This window comes from Amorphotheca resinae (genome assembly GCF_003019875.1).
Source record: "Amorphotheca resinae ATCC 22711 unplaced genomic scaffold M430scaffold_10, whole genome shotgun sequence".
Taxonomy (NCBI): Eukaryota; Fungi; Ascomycota; class Leotiomycetes; order Helotiales; family Amorphothecaceae; genus Amorphotheca; species Amorphotheca resinae.
In genome coordinates, this window is record NW_020194480.1 from 1,284,327 (window position 1) to 1,308,408 (window position 24,082).

At 51.1% G+C, this 24,082-nt stretch overlaps 13 protein-coding genes across 13 annotated transcripts; 6 read left to right on the forward strand and 7 right to left on the reverse strand.

The window, feature by feature from the left end:
- Positions 1 to 1,254: 1,254 nt before the first annotated feature.
- On the forward strand, positions 1,255 to 1,946 carry M430DRAFT_107145 (hypothetical protein; the record flags this gene model as incomplete). Its single annotated transcript, XM_024861139.1, has 2 exons — positions 1,255 to 1,618; positions 1,699 to 1,946. Coding segments are annotated over 2 exons (612 nt in total), but the record flags the coding sequence as incomplete, so codon positions are not given.
- Positions 1,947 to 2,030: 84 nt separating this feature from the next.
- M430DRAFT_21717 (hypothetical protein) lies at positions 2,031 to 3,640 on the reverse strand (the record flags this gene model as incomplete). The annotated part of the gene is made up of 3 exons (XM_024864557.1): positions 2,031 to 3,029; positions 3,081 to 3,269; positions 3,323 to 3,640. 3 exons carry the CDS (start codon positions 3,638 to 3,640, stop codon positions 2,031 to 2,033), a joined length of 1,506 nt encoding a protein of 501 aa, XP_024718642.1.
- Positions 3,641 to 4,797: 1,157 nt separating this feature from the next.
- Positions 4,798 to 7,021, reverse strand: M430DRAFT_126352 (glycoside hydrolase family 47 protein). The gene is made up of 2 exons (XM_024861984.1): positions 6,121 to 7,021; positions 4,798 to 6,056 (listed from the first exon to the last, which is right to left on the reverse strand). The coding sequence occupies exons 1-2, from the start codon at positions 6,825 to 6,827 to the stop codon at positions 4,952 to 4,954; spliced, it is 1,812 nt and encodes a 603-aa protein (XP_024718643.1). The 5' UTR covers positions 6,828 to 7,021; the 3' UTR covers positions 4,798 to 4,951.
- Positions 7,022 to 7,525: 504 nt separating this feature from the next.
- On the reverse strand, positions 7,526 to 8,618 carry M430DRAFT_68850 (hypothetical protein; the record flags this gene model as incomplete). Its single annotated transcript, XM_024869381.1, has 7 exons — positions 8,521 to 8,618; positions 8,348 to 8,404; positions 8,250 to 8,265; positions 7,936 to 8,061; positions 7,812 to 7,882; positions 7,614 to 7,755; positions 7,526 to 7,560 (listed from the first exon to the last, which is right to left on the reverse strand). Exons 1-7 carry the CDS (start codon positions 8,521 to 8,523, stop codon positions 7,526 to 7,528), a joined length of 450 nt encoding a protein of 149 aa, XP_024718644.1. The 5' UTR covers positions 8,524 to 8,618.
- Positions 8,619 to 8,803: 185 nt separating this feature from the next.
- M430DRAFT_44535 (hypothetical protein) lies at positions 8,804 to 10,089 on the forward strand. Its single transcript, XM_024867708.1, has 3 exons — positions 8,804 to 8,935; positions 9,000 to 9,535; positions 9,588 to 10,089. Exons 1-3 carry the CDS (start codon positions 8,913 to 8,915, stop codon positions 10,073 to 10,075), a joined length of 1,047 nt encoding a protein of 348 aa, XP_024718645.1. The 5' UTR covers positions 8,804 to 8,912; the 3' UTR covers positions 10,076 to 10,089.
- An 898-nt stretch (positions 10,090 to 10,987) lies between these two features.
- Positions 10,988 to 12,216, reverse strand: M430DRAFT_21721 (hypothetical protein; the record flags this gene model as incomplete). Its single annotated transcript, XM_024864560.1, has 3 exons — positions 10,988 to 11,109; positions 11,174 to 11,432; positions 11,482 to 12,216. 3 exons carry the CDS (start codon positions 12,214 to 12,216, stop codon positions 10,988 to 10,990), a joined length of 1,116 nt encoding a protein of 371 aa, XP_024718646.1.
- Positions 12,217 to 12,386: 170 nt separating this feature from the next.
- M430DRAFT_173643 (hypothetical protein) lies at positions 12,387 to 12,770 on the forward strand. Its single transcript, XM_024863654.1, has one exon. The coding sequence runs from the start codon at positions 12,558 to 12,560 to the stop codon at positions 12,753 to 12,755; it is 198 nt and encodes a 65-aa protein (XP_024718647.1). The 5' UTR covers positions 12,387 to 12,557; the 3' UTR covers positions 12,756 to 12,770.
- Positions 12,771 to 13,243, reverse strand: M430DRAFT_173642 (hypothetical protein). Its single transcript, XM_024863653.1, has one exon. It carries the CDS (start codon positions 13,021 to 13,023, stop codon positions 12,787 to 12,789), a length of 237 nt encoding a protein of 78 aa, XP_024718648.1. The 5' UTR covers positions 13,024 to 13,243; the 3' UTR covers positions 12,771 to 12,786.
- Positions 13,244 to 13,441: 198 nt separating this feature from the next.
- Positions 13,442 to 14,156, reverse strand: M430DRAFT_21722 (hypothetical protein; the record flags this gene model as incomplete). The annotated part of the gene is made up of 2 exons (XM_024864561.1): positions 13,442 to 13,759; positions 13,869 to 14,156. 2 exons carry the CDS (start codon positions 14,154 to 14,156, stop codon positions 13,442 to 13,444), a joined length of 606 nt encoding a protein of 201 aa, XP_024718649.1.
- A 1,029-nt stretch (positions 14,157 to 15,185) lies between these two features.
- M430DRAFT_30306 (hypothetical protein) lies at positions 15,186 to 17,021 on the reverse strand (the record flags this gene model as incomplete). The annotated part of the gene is made up of 1 exon (XM_024865941.1): positions 15,186 to 17,021. The coding sequence occupies one exon, from the start codon at positions 17,019 to 17,021 to the stop codon at positions 15,186 to 15,188; it is 1,836 nt and encodes a 611-aa protein (XP_024718650.1).
- Positions 17,022 to 17,595: 574 nt separating this feature from the next.
- On the forward strand, positions 17,596 to 18,525 carry M430DRAFT_68855 (hypothetical protein). Its single transcript, XM_024869382.1, has 2 exons — positions 17,596 to 17,965; positions 18,206 to 18,525. Exons 1-2 carry the CDS (start codon positions 17,669 to 17,671, stop codon positions 18,356 to 18,358), a joined length of 450 nt encoding a protein of 149 aa, XP_024718651.1. The 5' UTR covers positions 17,596 to 17,668; the 3' UTR covers positions 18,359 to 18,525.
- Positions 18,526 to 19,377: 852 nt separating this feature from the next.
- M430DRAFT_173679 (hypothetical protein) lies at positions 19,378 to 20,679 on the forward strand. Its single transcript, XM_024863655.1, has 2 exons — positions 19,378 to 19,705; positions 19,828 to 20,679. The coding sequence occupies exons 1-2, from the start codon at positions 19,582 to 19,584 to the stop codon at positions 20,556 to 20,558; spliced, it is 855 nt and encodes a 284-aa protein (XP_024718652.1). The 5' UTR covers positions 19,378 to 19,581; the 3' UTR covers positions 20,559 to 20,679.
- A 1,839-nt stretch (positions 20,680 to 22,518) lies between these two features.
- Positions 22,519 to 23,772, forward strand: M430DRAFT_173704 (hypothetical protein). The gene is made up of 2 exons (XM_024863657.1): positions 22,519 to 22,803; positions 23,064 to 23,772. Exons 1-2 carry the CDS (start codon positions 22,638 to 22,640, stop codon positions 23,642 to 23,644), a joined length of 747 nt encoding a protein of 248 aa, XP_024718653.1. The 5' UTR covers positions 22,519 to 22,637; the 3' UTR covers positions 23,645 to 23,772.
- Positions 23,773 to 24,082: the final 310 nt, after the last annotated feature.

Consider the following 24,082-nt stretch of genomic DNA (forward strand, 5'->3'; position numbering starts at 1 on the left):
GTGTGGTGGATGGTGGATGGGTTGGGTGAGTTTGTGTGGTTTTTTGGGGTTTGAGAGTGTGGAGTGTGGAGTGTGGAGTGTGGGGGAGATGGGTTGATGAGAGGGAGAAGGGCAGCGCTATATATACCCATCCATAAAAGAACCAAAACCAAACAAGAAGGCGGTCCTCGCCTCTCTCTAGTGCTAAAGTTCTCAAAATCGTCTGAGAATGTCCAGATGGGGGACGATGAGAAGAAGCAGCGTAACGTTGGATCCGTCGGCTGCGCAACGGGAAGGGGCAGAGGAAGAAGACTCGTGATGAGAGATCAGCTGGTTGGCTAGGGTTAAATACCTAGATATTTTCGTGTGCCTTGCGTTGCCTTGCTGCAGCTTTCCGTACTGGAGGAATTTGCGGGGGGATTGTTCATCTAGGTACGGTCTAGCAGAGGACTTCTCAGATGACTTCTGGTGCAGTAGAGACGATTTCATATAATAAAACCTTGAAGATATACAACCTTCGTAATAAATATATGACATTGACAAGAAAAGAAAAGACCGGAAATGCAAACCTTCACGTTTCGGAAGACAGTGGCTAGCTGACCCCTTCAACGCACTTCTATGATATAATGTCTTACTCCCTTAATTTGTTCCTGAAAACACAAGTAACACCACACCGTAACTTCAGTAACAGTGTCTTCTACCTCGATCCTGCGATCTTCCAGAGATTGAGATAGGACAGCCGCTTGGTGCGAGGTGGTCGGTTGGATGCATGGTACTACCATCTTATAGTCATTCTCCTCATTGTGCCACGGTTGTACCAATGAGCAAACATTTTGTTTCGAAAGGATCCTGCGAGGTAGTATGTGATGAGAGCGGTGGTTTGGGTGACCTCTAAGTGACCTCCATTCGACAGATTCCTGTTCCCCAACTCCTCCTTTTTCCCACCCTTCTCCAGAACCACGCAACGACAATGAACATCGTGTATATCCCTCGCCGCGTCAAGCACACCAGCTTCAGTCGCCTCCCCCCCACCGAAGACAGCGCATCCGAATCCACAGCATCCCTCGAATATGAACCTCCGCCAAAGCAAACCCGCATCGTCTACCTCTTCCTAACCTCAATCTTCATCTTTTTCCTCTTCTCGCTGAGCTTCTGGATGGGCACACGATGGGCCGCTCATCCTCCATCATCCATCCTCAACTGGAAATCCATCACCGAATACTGTCCCCTCCCCTTCTCCCCCCTCAAACCCAAGAATCCATCTGATCTCGCCCAGCCCCGATCCTCGAAGACCTCCCTCTCGCATACACGACGACGCGCTTCAACGGGTCGCTTTTGAAACCGAACGTTTTCCGCGAGCCCGCCGGCCCCGCCGTCGACAACGCCTGGAAATCGCTCGGCGTCGACTATCGAGCCGTCACGGTGCCCCCTGAATTGGCGCTGCGTGCGGGATTCCGTCCCGATCAGGTGAAGATCAATCCGAACTACGGTGGGGGCTATCCGGCGAACGTCGAGGGGCTGCACCATCTACACTGCCTGAACTTGCTCCGGCAAGCGCTGTGGTATAATTTTGATTATTACAATGCCAAGGGTGAGGGCGCCTTCAAGAATGAGCCGTATATTTTGCAGATGCATGTCTGTATGTCAATATCCCTTCTTTCGTCACTACTTTGTCTCTCCTTCCGAATAGCAGTTGCTAAGCTCGTCGTGAACTCGTAGCACATTGTGTCGACATCTTAAGACAGGAATTGATGTGTTCGGTTGATATCGGAGTGTTGGGCCAAGTTTGGATCCACCCCGACGCCCCGGAGCCGTACGTAGACTTCAACACGCAGCATAAATGTCGGGATTTCGAGGCGATTAGACAATGGGCAGAAGAGAGACAGATGCCACCGGCTGATCAGGTACCGGATGACTTTCTGGACCCGCCACATGTTGGAGATCGGGTATATGAGGAAATTCCTTGACTAGTTGCTATTCAAGATGCGTTAATAGAGTGGTGTGCCGGGTATATGGACCGTCCCGTAATGGGCACGGTAGATGGCTATACATTATCGTTGCAGCCTTTGTCGCTCTCTGTCTCTTCGCGCTGCCGCTTCAACGACACTCCTCTCTAGCTCTGGTGCTTCAATGCTCTCTTTCCCTTCCCTAGATCCCACCGGGACAAATTCCCATCTCGGCGCCCCTACTGCCACTCCACTCCATAGATCCCCTGGCAGAAAATCCCCTACGTCGCCTTGAAATGCTTCTCGCTCCCGCATGTCCGCCTCGACCACTTTCTCGATCTGCTCTATCGCTTTCTTCATAATGGATTTGACCTTCTCCTCTGACTGTTTCCGCCTGTAAACTTCCATGATTAAAGCGTCATACGAGGCATGATAGTTCTCATAGAATACGCGCATGGACTCCAATTCCTCCAATTGCTCTTGAATCTGCAATTTTGTTTCCTCCCAATGCATTTGGAAATTAGACGATGCCATCAAATATCCCGGAAGACGAGCTGATATTTGTTCCAGCACATTGAAGGCAGATACCGTGGAGTTGTAAGTTGCAGTGAGATCCGAAACGTGACCAAGAATCGCCTCATGCTTTGTTTCCATCTCGCTCAGATGTTCTCTCAGCTCGGCAACCACGTCCTCAACTTGCGCGGCATCGTTTTCCAGGACACCTAACATTTCCCTCCTTTCCTCGTCACTCAATGGCCCCTCTTCATTGAGGGTTTGAGATGTTTCCATGACCCCGGACACGGATACTGGCTCAACACCAGGGGGTAAAGATGAGGCCGCCTTGCGGACAGCAGCGAATCCACCTTCAGTGTGTCGGATCGCGTTGACGCAGAGATCAAAATGCGAGACCAGATTGTCAAGGAGGGACGCCATATCCTGAGCGTGTGTCTCTAGGGCCTGAAGATTATCGGGGATTAGGGTCGATGTGAGGGAGGCTTGTGATTGTGAAGAGGATACTCCTGGTGGGGATGTCATGGCTGTCTTCAATGCTCGAAGATCGGTATCAAAGGACAGGATCGAGCTGTCGAATTCGGTTTGTGCTTCCTATATATCTTGTCAGGTATGCGCGAGGGGAAGAAGGCAGATTTAGCATACTTTAGACTCTCGAATTGATTCCTTGAGAGCATCTCGCATGGTTTCTACCCCCTGCTCATCAACGAAATCTAACAGTGACCGTGGTTGTTCGTCGGCAGGTCGGAACGCGGCCTCCACCATTGTCGAGCGCAAAACATCCATTGTAGATTCTAGCCTTGAGTTCGCATTGTCGAGTGTTCGAATAACGCTCTGCAAACACCATTAGCTTTATCTATTACCTCTGCAACGCCGTGACGGTATACCTTGAAATCCCTCTGTCCCTCTTTATATACATTCTCGATACCGCCTCGGACCTTTCTTAATATCTTCACCTGTTCCGAGATCCCTAGTCGTAAGAATCTCGTGCGAGCAGACAAGATGACGGATTGTTCTAGGGCTGATCTGGCCGATGTGACGATCTCGTTGGCACGCCAGACAGTGCTGATTGAGGATAGAGATCGCTTCGATGCAAGAAGATGAGAGACAAGAGTCTCAAGAGGGATATCGCCATGGATCCCGGAAACAGACTGGGAGGCGCCTGGTGACGCTGAGGCGTGACTATGTGAAGCTGGTGAAGACATCCTGGGCGAAGACGGAAAGCATAGGTTCTTTGGACCGAATGCTATCTGTGCTTAGAAATCATACTGTGCTGTTTGGAGTTATCAACCTTGATGGAGCTGATTGCTTGAAGAGAGGGTGATGCCGACAAGGCTGAGCTTCAGGCTGTCCTGATAGGGTGATTATATAAGCACCACCCGACCCTGACCTCATCTCTGTTCTGGACCTTCGCTTCTCACGTGATCTCAGACGGCTAATCATCGGAGAGTCGAGCCTCGCTTCTCCTATTCGTCTCCGAAACATCTCGACAACCAACACCGCTCGCTGTGTTTAGCAGACGAAACTACTTTACGAAGATGCCGTTGTTTGCTAAGGTAAGCATGTTAGAAGGTTGCTAGTTGTGGGCTTGATTTGTGCCGTTTCTGGTTCAGTTCTCGCCCTAGGCTCCCATACCGGGAATGTTGTTCTCGAAGCACACCGTGACCCGTAAGCTTGAATGCAAAGCATTTGCAAGACTCATCAGGGAAGCGACAGTTCTTTGCATGCCCTTCCCTCTCATCATGGTCCTCATTTTCACCTTTCTGGATCTCCTTACTTATCATTCGCCACCTCCTACCCCATCTCATTGAGAGCCATCAAGCCTAATAACCCCTGAAAGTTTACCGAGCCCCTATTACATAGTTCCAAAATAATACATAATACATCCATCCGCAAGAAGTAATTTTCATATCAAACCAGAACCCTATTTCACATTTTTATCAAGGTTTGCATTTCTAAATCCTCTTTAATAAAATGTAAAGGAGCCTAAGGCCAGAGCAGGGTCAAAGTCCAGGATAGAAAACTAGATAAGTCAATTACTAAAACATTTTAAACGATTCTAGAATTTCTGATAATTTATCTCAAGACTGAACTGTCTATTTAGTTTGTCCCTATATTCGGCAAATAAGAGTATTGTTCGCAACAAAGTTTTATCGTATATTCATCTTAATGTTCACAATGAGTTTTGATTGTCGATGGTTTGAACGAATTCGTTAGAAATAGAACGAATAGAAACTTAATCTTTCTCTTTTGAGACTGCGTCTCGTAAGTCGGGTTATGAAGATTAGTGGCGGTAGTTGCTAGTGTAACACCGAAGGTACTGCAGATTAGGTTTAAAGGTATAGAATAGAAGGTATCAAGTTGTGTAATGTATTTATATTCTAGAATATCTGGAGGCTTCGTTAGAGCCGAGTCTAGTAGTGCCATGCTTGGAATTCACTTATCCACAAGGCCGGCCTTTATCCACAGTCCCATATTCAGAAAAGCCCGAACTCTAATCCCATATCCTAGACCCTCTATTTCGGTCTTCTCAACGGATGTGCCTCTGTATTTAGCACAAACTCGTCCAAACTCACTATCTCAAAATCCTCAAAGCACAGATAGAAATACTTCAACGTCTCTGCGAGCCAAAAGCTCTCCATACTATCCATCTTCTGCGCCGAGACCTCATCCGGACCAACCGTGATATCCGCAATCGCACTCGCCGCGATGTCAGTCCTCGAGACTTTTTCTATTTGTTGAAACATGCGCCAGGCGGCATCTTGCCATTTGCGATCGCCGGTGATGCGGTACATGATGAAGACTGATTCGATGGCTTCGGGACGTAGGATATAGCGGCGGTCTTCAATGGCTATCATTCCCGGGGTGAGACGGCGCTCTTTGATGACTCTCTCCGCGTTTTCGGTCCTCATCTCCACGGTGATGGCAGTATGATTGGGGTACTTTTCATTGAGCTTGTCATGCCAAAGTTTCTCGCTCCAAGTGCAATCATTCTTTGGACAAGGTATCACAGAGAAAATCTCTGGCGCAATACCGTTTGCGCTACTGTCATAGGCCCAGACACAGCCGGCAGTGAGTTCTTCGGCGAGGGAGAGTTCATGGGGCCGGTTGAAGATCTTGGACGCTAGACCAACCATCCCACCAGTGAAGCAGGTAAGGTGCTGGCCTTGTGGGTTAAGGCCAGGTTCACCGTTGCCCCTGACACGAACATCTCCCGAGACTGTAATCGGTTCGTTTTGGGGGTTGTATATTCGGAAGAACAAATATTCCTTGGCTACCTCGATGAAGTTTTCGTAGAGGGTCTTTGGCTGTGCCAGCAGCCCGCCAAGAATGAGGTATTGCTTAGGAAAGTATTCATAGAGCGAGTCAGACATGCCACCAAGCGTAAAGAAGTTGTCGTCTTTGAAAGAGGGCTTCTGGGCGTCCACCACTACGGGCCACATGCCAGGGAGCTTGGTGAGTTTCTGGCTCTTCTCAAACTCGTCCGCTATTCTCTGAATAGCGTCATAGTACTTTGGGTCGCCCGTCAATTGAGACAGCCGTGTGAACTCAAGGCTCAGGGAGCCAATTTCTGATACCAGGACTCTCGAAGGGGCTTTCTGTGCAACGCCTTCCGTATACCTGCATGAAAGTTAGAGCTCTACTCAAATAAAGCCCCATCCCCAAAGAATCAAAAAATACTTACTTCTTCCAATCCCACCTTGCTATAGGCATCCTATTCGGCGTATCAAAACAGGACATTAATAACTCCCCTACTTCTACTGCTTTCGACAGCAACGCTGGGTATTTCCCCTCACTAATATCATACGCCGCCAGAAACCCACCCATATATCTAATAGTCGTCTCGAAAACATTAATATCTCTAGTTTCCGTTGTACTGAAATCGATCTTCTCGATAGCAGCAACAGCCGCCTCGAACTCGTCCCGCATGTCCATAATCCACAACGAGTCCAGCGAATCAACCAAGGTAGCCGCCCAGCCTCCAAACGTATCTTTCCAACGTCCTGATATGGGCGCCACTTCATCTCGTAGCCAAGCATGCTGTTTATATCCCTTCCAACTGTGTGCGAAACTCTCCTTCACCGCCGCCCTACGCTCCAACCTTTCCGCCCGCTGCGCGTCATTCTCTTCCGGCTGCGCAGCTTGCACCGTGGGGATCTTCCTCGGGGCGCCAGTTGGCAGCGGTATCAATGACGAGACGGGATATCGTTCGGGGAGCTTTTCCCAATGTATCTGTCCGTCAGGCGCGACGGTGGGAGCGGGACGGGGAGGAGAAATGTAGGACGTGTAGCCGTAATTCCAGGTATTGCGGTGGTTCGCGAGGTAGTAGAGAGAGGTGGCGATGAAGGCTAGAGTGAGTGCGACTACGCGCCATCTTCGAATTCGAGGCATGGTTGTGGTGAGAGGTGGAGAAGAAGAGGGTCGCGTGAGTGACAGACGGGAGCGCGCATCGATGTTGAACACATATGGACCGTATTGCTATGAGCAAAATGACGAGTGGAACAGTAAGAATAAATCTCCCAGCCTTCAATTCCAGTGCAGCTTAAGAATGGGTAATGGAAGGAGTGTTGGAAGTAGCTATACTTCTCGATGATATATCTTTGGATTGCCGTTGTCGCGCAGCAGCTCGTCTTGGTATGGCCTCGGCAGTATGCAAACGACAGGCCAGGGTCTCAAGACTACAGTACCTACATGAACAATGTGCTGACACGTGGTATCAATATAATAAATAGGTAACCACTTATACAGTAAAGCACGTACATACACGTATTATACGAAGTTTGGATCTCTTCCATGGAAGATATAAAAATGGCGCAGTTCGAAACGTCAGTAAAGGACGACCGAAGACAAGATAACATCAGGCAGAGTGTTGGGCATGGAATTGGACAACAAAGATTCTTTAGCAGCACATGGCACATATGCATAACATCATCTAGTTCACCATCGTTTTATTTAGGAAGGGTAATCATCGCAACGTTAAAAGAACCAAATCTCGAATCTCTCGCTGGTCGAGGCCAGCTACCATTTCAACATTTTCCCACCCGTGCGTGCATGACTTCTTCCTCCCAGAACAAATCAAAGCAACGTTTCTATTTCTGCATCATGAGTTGAACGAATTCGTTGTCTGCTAAGGATTAGCTAGCCGTCCATGGAGGGAATTCAGGGATAGGTACGTACAGTCAATTCGTCCATCACCGTCCTGGTCAGCCTCTCTGATCATCTCATCAACCTCATCATCCGTCAACTTCTCTCCAATGGATGTCATGACATGACGGAGCTCGGCGGCGGAGATGAAGCCATTGTTATCACGATCGAAGACCTATACCATAGAGCATCAGCTTCTTGCTCCTTGTCGTCGGGGAGTTGACTGCGAACCTTGAAAGCCTCTCTGATTTCCTCCTCGGAATCCGTATCCTTCATCTTTCTAGCCATCATGGTGAGAAATTCTGTCATATCATTAATGACCCATCTAAACATGTCCCAATGTATGGATGTGTACCCGGGAAATCAATGGTTCCGTTGTTATCAGCATCGACCTCGTTGATCATATCTTGCAACTCGGACTCGGAGGGGTTCTGGCCAAGAGATCGCATGACCGTGCCGAGTTCTTTAGTTGTGATTTGTCCTGTATACATCGTATTAGACTCGTCGTCCCACAAGACCGCCTGCTCGCTCTGCTTGCTGTGCCTCCCGTCTCGCGGCGTGAAACTTTCGACTCTGGAGCAACCAACCAACCGAGTACGGGGATGGTTTGACGGGGAAAGCAGCGGCGGCTAAATTATCAAGGAAGTAGGGAATGAACAAGGTACTGACCATCTCCATCTTTGTCCTAAGAATCCATATAAGTTAGCAGCGGAGTTCACACACTTGACCCTCTTAAAGCTCAACGCGGCGAGAGGTTATGAACTTACAAAGAGAGAGAAAGCCTCCTTAAACTCAGAGACTTGCTCTTCAGTCAAAGAATCCGCCTGCATCGCCATCCATTAGCCATAGTCCTGAACAAGCACCCCTCTGTCCTGACGAAAGATGCGTCGCGGGGTCTCCAGGCCAGCCTGTCTTCTCGGGCGGTGGTGACATTCCGTACCATTGTAAATCAAGGACGCAGAAGAACGAGAGTGTTTGATGCGTTGTGCGTGCGAGATCCCGTGTCTCAATTTTGCGCGTAGCAGGGAGGGTTTGTTTGGGTGGTCGTGGGGTAAAGAACAAGACTTTGTGGATGTGGGACAGGTTGCTCATTGATTGCGATCGCAAGTTGTCGATCTACGTTCGCCTAGAAGTGAATCGGACGCAAATTACATGCAACGACGCGCAGCCGCAGCTACAGCTCCGGCCAGTAGTATGGCTTGGCTCTCTGATGCCCATTTCGACATTCAACCACGGCCACCTTTCCAACGATCCGTCCGCTCGATTCTCTAGAACGGACACACACACGGCAGCGAGCAGCTTTATAAAGCACAAGCTTGTCCAGTGTCCGCCATGTGGCGAGACCGTACCAACCTGTGAGTTGCTTACCTTACCTTACTTATTCCCGCTTTCTCGCGATAGGGAGCTGACATACTGGAGCTACATATCATACCGGCAATCGTACGCCCACCACCCCGCCAAGAAACCGAAATACTCCTCAGCCTCTGGAAATGGCTACTCGGATACGATTGGCGGTGGCTCCGAAGAGCGCCGCGGGCTCATGTCCAGCGGCGCATTTGAGGACGATGGCGACGCCGTCATCGAAATGGACCTGCTGCCCCCACGATGGGCGGACGTATCGGACGAAGTGACAGAATACCTGGCGGATATTGCGAGCAAGAGTGCCAAGTTGGAGAAACTTCATCAGAAGCATGTATTGCCAGGGTTCGATGATGAAGATGTCAAGAGGAGAGAGGAAGGGGAGATTGAGCGGCTGACGCAGGATATCACCAAGGGATTTCACGATTGTCAGAAAGCTATTCAGAGGGTGGAAATGATGGTTCGAGAATCAAAGAAATCAGGGGGTATTTCCAAGGGGGAAGAGACCATGGCAAGGAATATCCAGATCTCCTTAGCAGGACGGGTCCAGGAGGCTTCCGCAGGTTTTAGAAAGAAGCAGAGTGCCTATCTAAAAAGTATGTTCCCTCATTCTTCATTGAAAAAGGGGAGAGATTCTGACTGCAGCAGAACTCCGTGGGGTATCAGGAATGCAACCACAACTCGACCGCTCTACCGCACCCACATATACCAACTTCACCGATCCCTCAATGATGGAATCCGACGCCGACAAATCCTACTCCCAATCCACCCTCCAACAAACCTCCCAAAAACAGCTCACATCTAATGACGCTGCCATCATGCAACGCGAGCGCGAGATCACCGAAATAGCACAGGGCATCATCGAATTAGCGGATATATTCAAGGAGTTACAGACCATGATCATTGATCAAGGGACAATGCTGGATCGCATTGATTATAATGTGGAGAGGATGGCGGTCGATGTCAAGTCTGCAGACAAGGAGTTGAAGGTCGCTAGCGGATACCAGAGGAAGGGAACGAAACGGAGAATTATAATGCTGTTGATTTTGCTAATAGTGGGGATGATAATCTTGTTGGTGATCAAGCCAAAACGCCATAGGAGTGAGGTAGATAGTAATATACCACCACCGCCTTGAATGGTTGACACGACCTTATCTTGTTCATGTGCAAGTTCCGATGATGGGACAATGGGCCGAAGTAAGAATCACCTGGGTTTACTTTTGCCTCGGTCAAATACTAGACTGTAGTTCTCCCAGAAGTGCTTAGCTTGCGTCTCCAGCCACGAGACGCTCCGGCGAGCATAACCGCTCTCAGTCCGTCATCTTGAAAGCTAAATATAGGACTTCTTCTCACCCTAAGTGCAAGGAAACGGAGTTTTACACACGAGAGGATAGGCGAGTAGGCATCTCTCACCAATTCCAGCCACATCCATCCTCATAATTCCCACATCTCAAACTCCTTGTCTTTCAGAATAGAATTACTAAGATAGAAGCTTGTGTCAAGATAGGATATGTCAATTCAAGGGCCGCAATAGGGCGAGATCTGGAAGAGTATCCTGAGGATTCCCCGGAGCTCGATCGCAGCTCAACCCCGACCCCGAAGATCATCAGGATGCAAGTCCCGGTTATCTTCCATTAGTAGGTGAGAACAGATTCCCATGACCTGCCTTCTCAAGAACCTTGTAATAGATCGTAGGATGGCAGCTTCAGGAAGCTTATTTCGAATTTTCCTTGATAGAGCCAGACCTTCGGAACGTTATTTCCTTTCCTTTTCTCGAAAACTTGGGCTTGCTTCCAGGCGAGCTCCACGTCTTGACCAGGTTCCTAATTGATATGACGGATCTCTGTTACCTTTGGTGCTGAGGCACACTATCACGAAGGAGCACAAGAACGCAGGTCGTTGATTCCTACACAGACTTTAGGATTCTAAAGGGGGGTTTAGCGAGGTTTTATCATAAACCAGCTCAGGTACACAAGGCTGCGTGCCGGCCCGAACCTAGGCGATGACAGGGGAATAGACGATGCTGATGCAGGACGGCGATGCGCATTTCAAATGGCGATGCTGGGGCTGGATATGAGGGGAAAGAGGGTCATTATGTTTGGCTTTTGAGTAGCTGGTTCCTCCAGGACGAAGTATGGGGGGATGCTATCGAGGACTCCGAGGACGATGACTAAGGTAAGCTAAGTCCATACTGTAGGTACCTTAATTAGCCCTGACAGACATGTTCCTTTGACAAGAGAAGAACGGATATTTGCCCAGTATCCCCTGACGATAAGATGCACTCGTGACACCCTTCACTTGCACCGGTCGGTCAAGTTCGAAGACCGAGGATGTGAATCTTGTAGGGGATCCTAGGTCAGGCTCAATTACTTGAACTTTCTTGGTTATTGGGCCACGACCGATAAAGGATCCTCTCAGGTATGGGTGTCCAAACGCCTCAAGGGCGTCCACACGCTGATACTCCAGCCATTCCCTCGTAATCTCTGCGAGACTCTGGTTACTCAATCACCCCCTACTCTCCTCAATTGAAAGTCATCCGTACACCACCCCTCAGCACCTCCTTCACCGTCACAGCCGGCAATCTCATATCCGGATGTCGTTTCGCAATGTCCTTGAATTTCTGCAGCATGTCCACACACATCTCCTCCTGATTCTTCGGATCAATCTGCGTCGGCTCCACCAACTCGATCTCTCCAAGCGGGCGCGTCTGGCCCCTATCGAGCCACATCCAGTCAATATCATAATCAGCGATGATGAGCTTTTCCAACTTCCCAAATCGCGCGAAGACATCCAGCTCCCATTCCGTGGTAGGAGTAAAGTCCAAGCCGAAATTCCACCACTCCCGGATCTCCACGGCCAGGAAGCGCAGCTCGCGCACACAGTCGATCGCTGTCAACGCACTGAGGGCTTCCGCCGACAACGGCGATGGAAGCTGCGTCACCGCGCCGATATACAGCGTATCGATGCGAGGATTGAAGTAAGCAGCCACCACCACCACCGTCGCCTCCTCCTCCTCCTCCTCCTCCGCGGGATCATCCGAAGACTGCTGCTGCTGCTGCTGCGCGCACAACGGCGCCCAGCTCTCTAGGAAAAGCCGCCGCGCCTCGCGGGTCGCGCACATGGAGAAGTTCAACGCGGGCCGGCTCTCGCGCACGCAGGTCCATTCCTGATCCCAAGTGACCTCCAGGACGCGGGGCCCGGGAAAACTCGCCGCCCAGACTTGGAGACGTAGCTCGGTGGGTAGCTGGGGGAAGAGGTGGAACGTATCGTAAGGCATGATTGATTGGGGATCAGGAGGAGAAAGAAAGTTCGCTAGATATGTGGGAAAAGATGATGACCTCGACAGCACGGTAACGATAGAGAAACTACCCCTATATATATATGCCCCCCTCTCTAGACGTGGCGAGGTATCAGGACTATAGGTAAGGCAGAGCACCGCCCTACCTGACTATCGATATGGCAGATTCACGTATCTTGGCGCTGCGAAGGAGCTAGGACAATTATTTCAGTAGATTCGAAGATCCCTTGTAATATGTAGTACCCGATTCATTGATTGATTGATTGATTGATTGAGTCGTTACCCCTCCCGCGCGCGTCTAGTTTCTAGGCATGTGACATATGCGGCTCTACCTTGAAATGGCCCGTGCTCCGCGCTTACAGACCCTGCCCCTCTCTATCCCCCCCTTCCCCCTCCCCTCTTCTCCTTCCATCTTCCCATCCCATCCCATCCCATCCCATCCCTCCAAACGCACCGCCAATTTCCCTTTTCCTCCCCCGAAAGAAAAAACTCCACCTTTCCTAGTTACGGTAAGGTAAGGTAGGTAAAATGTGGCGTTTAACACTACAGCTAGCTGACTAAGCCCCCACTATGCCCGCGGCGGCGGCCCCTGTCTCTCGGAGTCCGTACCTGAGGCGCCCGCACCATCATGCATAGAAACACGGCGAAAGCTCGCGGAAGAGAAAAATTGTTAAGAAAAAGAGAAAAAGAGAAAAAGAGAAAAAGTTTTAGGGATTGGGTGGTGTTAGGAATTGGTGGATTGGGGGGGCCGGAGGGGAATGGTGTATATGGAAATGTGTGGAACATACATCTTCGTTAGTAGGTAGGATAAGCTTGCGGTTGTTCCCGTGGTGGGCGGTGGGCGGTGGGCGGTGGATGTGGTGTTGTATCGATGGGGGTTAGGGTAGATAGATAGATACCTAGATGGGTAGACGGCTTGCTTGGGTTCATTTTAGCTTCGTGCGGACGGTCCGTTGATATTGGCACATCTCGGCAGAGCCATAGAGATCACCGGCACTCAGGGACAAGGAATCGCGGTACAAGCACGTCTTTATTGCGAGGGTAGTCTATCTAGTCTTGTCTATCTAGCAGATATCAAATCGGTCTAGTAGAAACGCCATAGACGCAAACCCATCATCAGCTCGCATGCCGCACCTGCTTCGCAAACCCAGAGCGCCTACAGATCGTCACGTCGTCAAGTATCTGGTTTAAGCGTTGCTATAGCTTAAGCACCGTAGACCTTGAGGCGGTCCTCAATGGGCTTGAAGGTCTTGTCGCCGGCACCGCCAACGGGGGTACCGAAGACGAGCTGGGCGTTGAGGACCCAGTCGCTGGGAACCTTCCACTCCTCGGCGACCTTGGCGTCGATCAGGGGGTTGTAGTGCTGGAGGTTGGCACCGAGGCCTTCGGCCTCAAGGGCAGTCCAGACGGTGAACTGGCTCATGGCGTCGGATTGGCTGGCCCACGGTGGGAAGCGGTCGGCGTACAGGGCGAAAGCGGATTGCATAGCCTCAACATCGGTCTTGCTCTCGAAGAAGAGGACCTGTGAAAGGCACGGGTTAAACCAGTGTTTGCAGAGGGGGGATAGGACTTAGAGGAGGGGGATGGTAATGTCGACCGCGTGGGATGCCGCAGTGAGGGGGGAGACTTACAGTTCCGTATCCGGCCTTGAAGCCGTCCAACTTCTGTGCGGTGCTCTCGAACTGCTCAGCGGGGACGATGGCCTTGAGGACATCCTTGGTGATGTCCCAGAGCTTCTCGTGCTCCTTCTTGAGGAGAACGATGGCGCGGGTGCTCTGGCTGTTGAAGCTGGAGGGGCAGTGGAGGATAGCCTCGCTGACGATCTCCTGGATCTTCTTGTCAGAGATGGGGGACTCGGCCTTGAGGCCGTAGTAGGTGCGGCGGGCCTTGACGGCGGCGAGGAATTCAGTGGAACCCATTTTGGAGGTGGACTGCGAGAAGGCTCGGGATGTGGTGTGAGGGAGAAGGCGGGGTGCTGGTGCTTGGTTGTGGAGGATGTGAGGAGTGTTGCGGGTAAGGGAGTGTTGGAGGGGGAGGGCTGATCTTATAGTCGCGGCCACGGCCCCTCCACGGCTGCACAAGCGCACTTTCCCGAGCAATGAAGACGCCATTTCCTGCCAGTTGCCCTGCCACGTTAGAGCGATGAGAACCAAAATAGTCGACAGCGACAGCAACCAGAGAGGATTGTGCATATTTAGCAGGGGAACCGCGGGACGCTGCTTTAAAGGAGGGGCTGTGGGCGAGGGACAGATCACCAGCGGTACCGTCGCAGGTCCATCAGCTCTGCGTCTTGGCCAATTGCTTCCATCAGCCGCGCGATAATTATTAAGGTGTTAGAAAGCAGTGCGGCTCAGGTAAGCTGTGTGTAAGCTTTAGGTAAGCGGATTTCTCATCGGCTGGCCGTGATTGCAAAGGCATCTGCAAAAGGGGGGGGCGGAAGCCTCAGGAGTCAGCCACCTTAGGGGGGGTTGAGTCGGCGAATTATCCGCCCATCCTCCGTGCGCCGAGGCTCCGTGCGGATCACGTTATGAGTAGTCAGGTGATAAAACCCCACTGCGGCCCCGCATTCCACAACTTCACGAGGGCGCTTTTACGAGGAGTGCCTTTGTGTACCATACAACACGTACATGTCACGATTCTCAACACCAGGCGCAGAGTCGGATACTGGATATCTTCTCTTCATTTCAATTCAGCACTGTCTTCACTCGGGGACTTCATCTCGTACAACTCTATCTCGCGCTTCCCTGGTCACAATTGCTTGCGTGCCCGTGTAATCTAGTAACGCCCTTATCAGATTGCCAGCCCAACCAGCCCGACAAAGCAGAACGCCATTCTCCATGCAATCAATTCCCATCAGACCCATTTGTACATCCTCTTGCCCTCCAGATACACCTGATCTTTCCTTTTTTATTTTTCTCTTTCCCATCTGTCTCATGAAGAGGGCGTGGCTACCATGTCTCTGCAGTATACTGCCCAGCTTCCTTCTTCAGCGCCCAGAAGTTCTTCGCCTCCTCACGTCCCAGGTTCCCCTTTTCCATCGCAACGTCGACCAACGCCTCCTCAACACCCTCCCCCATACCCTTGCTTGATCCACAGACAAACACTCTCCCATCCACGCTATTGATAATGAACCAGACCAGGTCCTTCTGTGCCCGGACTTCATCCTGGACGTATTTGCCTGCCTGCTTGCCATCGCTCCTCCGTGATTGGACGACCTTCTTAACTTCAGACTCATGAACGCCCCACTCCCCAGAATACAGCTCATCGAGTAACGAGTCACGCACCCCCTGGAGAACCCAGACTTTGTTGGTGCAGTTCGCGTTCTTCAGTCTTCTCTGGACGAAGCCGCGGAAAGGAGCAACGCCAACCCCAGCACCAATCAGGAGCATAGGACCATCAGAGACGAATTGCTTCGCCAGAGGGTTGGCCATCAGGCCTTTGAACATGGGAACTCTCAAATCAACCTTCTCTCCCTTGGCTTCAGCCTCGATAAACTTTCGGGCCTGGCGTTCGAAGAAACCGGATCCGACACCGGTTCGGTGTCCCCCACGCCAATCAGAAGCTTCGTGTACGGTGACGGCGATCTCGATCAAGCGCGAGCAGCCGTTGGCCGGGACGCAGGATTCGTGTGGGTCGTTGGAAAGGGAGTAGAAGCGGGGCATCAGGGTTTGCAGTTGTGACAAGAGCTGATCGAGGGGTGGCTTGGACGAGGGGAAGGCGTGGAGGAGTTGGCTGACAGTGACATATGGCCCAGTACGGAAATCGCAGAAGATGCCTTGGCCTTCAGCAGAGCAGAGGTACAGGAGGATCTTCTTCTCAGCCGGGTCGGTAGCATATTCAGCGAGGACACGGAGGAGCGGCTTGTTGGGTGCGTAAGATTGAATGTCGGAGCACCAGGTTAGGAGATCTCGACGGGTGCTGATAAGTTCACGTGGTTTATCATCGCCCCAGACGGTGGGCCACCTCCCACTCTCGGTCTTTAAGAGGACAGGACGATCACGGATGTGCTTGGGGATGAGGAGGAGGTCCATGAGCTCGTCGACAGCAGATGCTTCATTCGGAGCCATGACCCCGATGGCGCCGCCCACCTTGAAATCCACGCCTGACTCTTCGGGGTAATTCGTGACGTCGAGGTCGAAATGATACGTCCTCTTCTCCGCACCAGGACGAGTAAGCTCCCGGGCAGAAAAGATGCGGGCCGAGAAGACATGGTATGGAGGATGTGGCTGGACAAAGTTCGGAGGGTGGACCTTTGTGTCTACAGGGGCTTCTTTCTTCGCAGACGGGGTAAAGTCGACCGACTCAGCATTGGCCCCTTCACCCATCGAGATGGCCGAGTCCGCAGGAGAAAGGAGAGGCGAGGCGCCCTTCTTGACGGGCAGCAGAGAAATGGTCTTCTTGGGCAAATCCGGTACATGCGAGAGTGTCTTCGGGATCAGTCCTACCTTCAGCTGCAGCGCACGGTAGGCGTCATTGTCGGGCAATGGCACCCGCTCCATTGTAAGGCCTTCCTGCTTCGTGATGGCCATGCAGCATCCTCCACCACAGCACCTCTCCAGCAGCTTTGTGCCCGGCTCGTCCACCAGGGCCTGGATCTCGGGGCCATACTGCGAGACTAGTCGGGTGGAGGCGCGACGGGGGCGGGGCGGCTCCTCTGGCTCGTCAGAAGAGCTGGAGTATGAGAGGGAGGGGACGGAGGAACGAGGGGATTCATCGACATCGACGGGCTCGACGGGGAGGCAATGGGAGGTGGTGGCCATGCGGATGGCCTGGGGAGGGGACATGATGGTTGTGCGTAGGTGGCGTCGAAGCATGTACAGCAGAAAAGGACAAGGCGTGTAATAGAAATAGCGGCTGGAGAGGGATCAATTCGACGGGGTCGTCACAGCATTGACGCGAGCAGCTGTGATTGATATAGAGTGGGGAGGGGAGAGAGAGAGCGACTGTGTAGTAGAGAGTAGAAGAAGAGTAGAGTGGTGGAGGAGAGGAGAGAGAGAGGTCGGAGTGCGGGAAAGGATGGGGGTGCAGCACACAAAAGAGTAAGGTAGGAAGAGTCGTCGGGTAAAGGTTAAGGTAGTTTGTGCAGTGGCAGTAGTAAAAGTAGTCAGGTGGCGGAAAAGAAGCAGCGGCGGCCGCAGTCTCTTAAGGGAATAATTATACTGCAGAGACTCCAAGCTTTCCTTGCGTGCGCTAGACCTCGTCAGGCCCTAACGGGTCAAGGGCCAAGGGGATCCCGTCCCAACCACATGGGAAGACAACAGGAATCGGCCGGCACCGGAGACCCGAGATCTGGGCCCGGAACGTCTTTTTGCGCTTTTGGTTTTTTTTCGCTGTGCATCTCTTGCATACTTTATTCTTATTCTTTTTATTTATGTATAAAACCACTACTATACAGATGCCGTATATCTCTCCATCTGATAATCGCTGATTGATGGATGCGCATTATCATATCATTTATCCGATGTACTTGTATGTAGTACTTGACGTACCTCTCTCTCCTCCTCCCTGCATCTTTCCCAGCAACGTCATTCCCCCATGCCCATTCTGCGAGTCTTCTTGCTCCATAATAAATTCCCAGAGAATCCGTCCGAAGAATAGAGTACCGACAGTGGCATCGATGATCATCTGCCACGCTGCGCCCAACAATTCTATACCCCATCCCCCCCATACTTTTCATCCTGCACCTCGCAGTGCCACATGTCCGCCGCCTTGGGCAAGTCCTGCCGAGGTCAGTCCCCCCTGCTCTTCTCTGTCGCCATCTCCGTGTACCATAATAATCCCATCTGATTACAACAAACAATAACCATTCATACAAGATTACAACAAGAAGTCATCCGAGCAAAAAGAATGTAGAATAATCTCCTGACTCTTCGCTCCCCTTCACCCGCGCCCGGGTGTCCGCCCTCGTAAGGTGCGCCACTCTCGGAAAATCCCCCTTCCCCGATCCGGCATGGCGGCAGCGAAAAAGCGGGGCCCGCCAGTGCGCCAAGCAAGCAAGCCCTGGGTTGGCGCGACGTGCAAATCTTATCAGATCATCTTAGCGGGGTGCGTGTGGTCGGGTCGTGGCAAATTGCTGGGAACGCTGAGCCCGACGATGTCGGAGCTGAGGGAGGGATCATGATCATGGATGGGAGAATATGGAGGAAAAGGGGAAAAGGGGGAAAAGGGGTGAAAGGGGGTGCTGCTGTGAATATGGGATTAATGATTCCCCATCCGCCTGGCCTCGTGGAACGTGCCCCCCGTGATTATTGGGGCAATGATGGCCGATGTTTCGTTGAGGATGACTGAGCCTTCGTCAGACCACTTCTCCTTGGAAAGGGCAGTTGTAACTGATTATCAGGATTTAAGATTGGGAACCTCTTGGAGCAATAATGACTGGAGATGTCCATTAATTGTTCTCCCTGGTATCCCGACGGAGGATGCTGGGATACCGAGTCCGTTTAAACCCTCTGGCCCATATTATGTAATAGTGGTTTCCCAGTGACATTCTTTGACGCTTGGCTCTTGGCTCTTGACTCTTAACACGTAACCTCAATTCAACTCGATCCATCACTACCGTGCCGAGGCTAGGCATACTCATAGCCGGCATGGGATCGAGTATTCGATGCGGGTAGGAGATGATCTGAGTCACGTGCGCCACCTTCCCGCAACCACATACCTAGGTAGAACCTGGCTATTCCCTCCACGACTGGAATCTAATATCAATCTCAGCTATGTCTCTCCATCTGCCGCTGTTCCCGAAGCATAATAGTTATGCTTGCTATAGAAGATCCAATGCAGTCGAGGAACTTCCCGGTTTCTTTGACGGGATCGATGATTCAAAGCTGGGGATTCTCTAGCTGACGGATTGACGCTTTGAAGACCTGGCTGGATGGTGCCCTTTTTACAAGTCATGCACAGGTGGTACTCCATATAGTTCCAGTTGGATACAGACATAACAAGCCAAATGCGGTACCGATCAGTCCCGAGCCGTGCGCGAGCCGACTCGGTTCGGCTTCCCCCTCACCTTGCACTGTGAAGTCTTGAAGAAGTCCAGACGCCTGAAAAGAACCCATCCTGTCTCCCCGTGACCCAGATCGATGACGGGGAAGTGAGATGGTAGGGTCCTCGCTAAACCCCAACCATCCGCTCTCCACTCAGGACAAGCTTACCCCGCATTCTGTCTCAGCTATCTCATCATTCCAGAATCCACCACCTGGGCCTCATATCCCATCCAGTCTTCCGTTTGCTATCCAATTCATCACTCAAGCCCATCCAAACTGACCCCAGATTGCCCCCCGATCACCCCAGGTAACTACAACAGATAGATCCAGCTCGGTCAAGAAGACACAGGCAGTCGCAGCCATGGCAACAGATAGCCTCCCCGTCATCAATGTGCTGTTCACTCTTCACCCTGGCATGGATGCCATGGACTTCATCGGTCCTCTCGAAGTCCTGACCCACGCTCTCCATGACCCGGATGATGAATGTAAGTCCACTGGTCCATCCCAATGGATCTCATTACCCGCTCGATCTCAATCTACGGGCCGCTCCCTTTCTCTATGTTCAAACCCTCTGCCGCTGATGCTTCTGCTGACGATCCTCGACCAGCAACCAAAGCCTTCGAGCCCACCTTCGTGTCCAGCACTGAGCATACCCTCTCTGCCCAAGGTGCAAGCTTCCGCGCCCATATCAACTACAAGGAAGCATACGCCCGGCTCACGGAATTTGACGTCCTTGTTGTCCCCGGCGGCGGCACTGACACGATTATCAGATCAAAAGCTGAGCCGCTGGGCCTCATCTCAGCCTTCTCCGAGCTCCAGAAGAAACACCCCGAGAAGGAGCGCACCATCCTCTCCATCTGTACCGGGTCCATGCTCCTCGCACAACAGGGGATCCTGAGCGGCCTCTCGGCGACCACCCACCCCGACTATTATGCCAAGTTCGAGAAGCTTTGCAGCGAGGTCGCGCAGCGCGATCTCTCCGAGCGCTGCGACCTCATCGAGGAGCGCTACGTCGTCAACAACCTGCGCTTCGACCTGGGCGAGCCCGAGGAGAACCCGTACATCCGCCGCAAGTCCGACGCGAAGAGCCCGACGTTCCGGCGCAAGGGCTCGAACGCATGGAAGGAGAGCAACACGCGGCGCGAGAGCAATGCGCGGCGGGCGTCGTTGCGCCTGGGCGGCCTGCGGGTCATCACCAGCGGCGGCGTGACCTGCGGCTTGGATGCGAGCCTCTACCTGGTGAGCATCATGGTCAGCGAGGAGGCGGCAAAGGAGGTGGCGCGCATCATGCAGTACACGTGGAACAAGGGCGTTGTGGTCGATGGGATTGATATCTAAGGCGTCTGGAGTTGGCTCGGGTGCAGAGAGGGGTAAGGTAATCTGCGCTTCTCTTCTCTTTTGCATGCAGCAGCAGGGAAGGCTTTTAAAGGGAAAATCGTTGCTTGGCATTCGGGGTTATTTCGGGTTCGATTTCATTTCATAGTTGTTATGCGCTGGAAGCAGCTGTCTCTTCTACAATCTCATCTCCTTGTCCAGAACCCATCACTGACCCAAGCCGATCGGTAGCCAGGTAAGGTACCTAAGGTAAGGTAGATAATGATTGTATTCCCATAACTATATCCCCATAACACTTCAACCTTTCCCTCACCACTTCCCTCCCAGCATGGCATCCATCATCCTCTTGCTTACCTAAGTAATCCATCCCCCCGCAGCCATCCCTATCCAAGCTAGCACCGCGCCCCAGATGCGGGGAGGGACCCCACCCGATCATCGGACCGGAGTCGGCTCGCTCAGGTATTGATCGATCGATGCACCACTAACCTAGGTACCTTAACCTTTCTCTCAAGTTTCAACTTACCTGACCTTACCTACATCATGGAATAATGAAGTAGAGTATAAGATGAGAGAGTGAGGGAGTGATTTAAAAACAAGTATTATTCTGTAGTTATCATATAGTAAGGTGAAGGGCGAAGACTCAACACCTGTACGCGGTGGGTGCCCTCTACAAACCTACCTACAGCTCTTTTTTTAAGAGTCTGTAGAGCCAAGATTAAGTCACGAACCGAGTAGTAAACGCGACACGAAGAGATTTTCCCTTATCGACCCTTCGACCCTTCTTACTACTGTGCCTTTACGACTACCTATTAAATATATACACACGACTCACGAGAGAAGGACCTACCTACCTAGGGGAGGCGTTTGGCGGTTTCGCGAGGAGGAGAATACTACGCATAATGACATGTCGCGTACCTATGTAAGAGGGTTAGGAGGAAGGGTTAGAGGGCGATATTTATTACGCCTTCGTTATACGCGCTCACAACTGTCGAAGAGGAAGGGTCTAGGTATAGCTCTATTACAGTAGAGTTGACAAGGAGGCTTTTTTTTAAGCTTACGTTAAGCTACCTACCTAAGATTCGAGCTCTAAAGGGTCTATCTAGATAGATACCTCTCTATAATAGCACACAACATCTTGTAGTCAGACTTACCCTACCTGTTAAGGGAAGCCATACCTAGTCACAAGACCCTACAGACTATACATAGAGACAAGAAATAGTTTCTAGCATACCTAGGGGTACTATAATACTATAGGATCAGGGACCCGGGGCTGTTTAGATATAGAAGAGTTCCTTTATACTCCTTGTGGTTTTTGGCCTTTATATAGGTAAACAGGACTTTATACTACCTAGCTTAGCACGTCCTTGTACCCGAAGGAGGTCTCTCGGACGCAAATTAATATCATCATCATCATCATCATCATATAGTAAGGTACGCTATGTACCTAGGTACTTTACTGTAGGTACCTAGGTAGGACAATGGTTCGCTTACGGAGTCGTTGCCTTTTGACCTCAACTACTTATATCTAAACTCAGTCATCCATACACAATTCCTTCCCCCAAAAGATTACCGACCCGATATATCAATCAATCAATCAAATGGCATCTCAAAAAGAAGCTCTCTGTCGTATTCGCATAAAGCAATCTGCATCGCAGGCTCGTTGTGTATTCCACGAAGAAAAGCCTATCTCCGCCCAGCATGCTCACGGCGACAATGGCAGCCTGGCTGCTGAAAAGAAGACTCTATTTTCATGTAGCGATACCTCTAGGGTTCCTGGCGAAATCCGTAGAGAATGGGCGAGTTTGATGATAGATGAGATTGGAAAGTTAAGGAGGGTTGGATGAGGATAATAACTGTGGAGTGCGCGATTTGGATTTTGTCCTCGATCTTGATGGCTCAGTCGAGAATCGCGCTGATAATGTGCCATCATCATCATCATCAGCGTCTACCAGATCCTACCCCGCACGCTATCAAATTCCAAATGAGATAATTTCACGACTCGACTCGAACCAAGACAAGGTTCGGCGCGCAGGACTGTTTGCTTTAGGTGGTCTACTCTACCAAGTGTTTTCAGGTTTCGAGATGCTGAGCCACCTTGGCAGTGATGTAGAGGAGGAGTATATAAGGTCTTGTTTTGTTAAGGGAGAGTTTCCGGGAGATGTTTGGGGATTGGAATGTGCGGTGAAGATTCTGGCTTGCTGGTGTCCTGGATTTGCAGAGGATTTGTTGGTTGCTCATGGCGAGAACGGTACGTTTCTATCTCCCTTGTCTCTCTTCTCTCCCTTCTCTCCCTTCTCTCCCTTCTCTCCCTTCTCTCCCTTCTCTCCCTTCTCTCCCTTCTCTCTCTTCTCTCTCTTTTATTCTATAATCTAGTCTCTAGAGCTTCTTGTTGAATCTACCTTAATCTGACTTTCCTTCTCTTTCTTATTCTTCCTAGAATTGCAACCTTCCCATCTCTCTGTGGCATCTATTTACACCTTTCTTTATTCTACTAACTTCTCCGTCTAGAATCCGTACTTTCAAAGTTTGCCAGCTATTTCGCCAGCTGTGCCAAAAAGCATCCTATCCTGTTCGGCATCCAAGTTGCGGGTGGCATTATGTCCCTAGCCTCCATTGCCGCCGTGCCTGTCCTCGGCGTCGTGGGATTTGGAGCCGCAGGGCCGATCGCTGGGTCTACTGCCGCTGCATGGCAGTCCGGTATTGGTCTAGTGAAAGCCGGTAGCATATATGCCTGGTGTCAAAGTGCTGCGATGGGAGGAGCGGCTATGGGGCACATTGTGGCTACCGGCGTAGCTGGAGTCAGTGGAGCTGTTGGGGCCACAACCGTTGCAGGCGCTTTAGATGTCATCGCTATCTCGGAATCAGAATTGAAGGAGATATTCATGAAGGCTTGGAAACGTGAGGGAGGTGCAGCTATGGGTGGCAGTCTGGCCACCGACCTAGCTGGAGTCAGTGTAGCTGTTGGGGCCATCGTCGAAGGCGCCTTAGATGGCATCGATATCCCAGCACCAGAATTGAAGGAGAAATTCTTGAAGGCTTGGAAACGAGATCTCGGTGAGACACAACAGGTAATGACAACGCGGCTTTAGTTCTAGTTTATTTATTCTCTTACCTGGACACCTACCTACTTATGCTTTTATTACTCACTCAGATATGTCAATTTAGTTATTAATACTACGGAAGTAATAGTAAATGCATAATCATACTACAATCTGTAGCATCTTCGCACTTATTGACTCCTGCGCACCATTCCGAAAGTTTCAAGTGAGACTCATCTTGTGTCGAAGCGTTGCTCCTAGGGCTATCTTACGTCTATGTCAGACTGAGGGCACATAGATACGTACCTAGTGATCCCTTGGAAATTTGACATTCTGAATCCGAATCCGTGGACGATAATATGGCATTATATCTACATGCCATGCCCCTGAACGAGGAGTTTGCCAGAACATGATCCGAACATTTTTGCTATACATCCATTCATTTATATATGTAGCCCAGCTTGAAAATATATATAGTCTTGTAGGCCC

Coding starts and splice junctions, on each gene's coding strand:
- M430DRAFT_173642 (XM_024863653.1), bottom strand. CDS start 13,023: ATGTTCCACACATTTCCATATACACCATTCCCCTCCGGCCCCCCCAAT.
- M430DRAFT_68855 (XM_024869382.1), top strand. CDS start 17,669: ATGGATGCGCATTATCATATCATTTATCCGATGTACTTGTATGTAGTA. Junction 17,966..18,205: donor CTTGGGCAAGTCCTGCCGAG/GTCAGTCCCCCC, acceptor GCAGCGAAAAAG/CGGGGCCCGCCAGTGCGCCA.
- M430DRAFT_173679 (XM_024863655.1), top strand. CDS start 19,582: ATGGCAACAGATAGCCTCCCCGTCATCAATGTGCTGTTCACTCTTCAC. Junction 19,706..19,827: donor CCATGACCCGGATGATGAAT/GTAAGTCCACTG, acceptor ATCCTCGACCAG/CAACCAAAGCCTTCGAGCCC.
- M430DRAFT_173704 (XM_024863657.1), top strand. CDS start 22,638: ATGCTGAGCCACCTTGGCAGTGATGTAGAGGAGGAGTATATAAGGTCT. Junction 22,804..23,063: donor GGTTGCTCATGGCGAGAACG/GTACGTTTCTAT, acceptor TTCTCCGTCTAG/AATCCGTACTTTCAAAGTTT.
- M430DRAFT_173643 (XM_024863654.1), top strand. CDS start 12,558: ATGCGGCTCTACCTTGAAATGGCCCGTGCTCCGCGCTTACAGACCCTG.
- M430DRAFT_44535 (XM_024867708.1), top strand. CDS start 8,913: ATGTGGCGAGACCGTACCAACCT. Junction 8,936..8,999: donor TGGCGAGACCGTACCAACCT/GTGAGTTGCTTA, acceptor GACATACTGGAG/CTACATATCATACCGGCAAT. Junction 9,536..9,587: donor GCAGAGTGCCTATCTAAAAA/GTATGTTCCCTC, acceptor TGACTGCAGCAG/AACTCCGTGGGGTATCAGGA.
- M430DRAFT_126352 (XM_024861984.1), bottom strand. CDS start 6,827: ATGCCTCGAATTCGAAGATGGCGCGTAGTCGCACTCACTCTAGCCTTC. Junction 6,057..6,120: donor GCAAGGTGGGATTGGAAGAA/GTAAGTATTTTT, acceptor ACTTTCATGCAG/GTATACGGAAGGCGTTGCAC.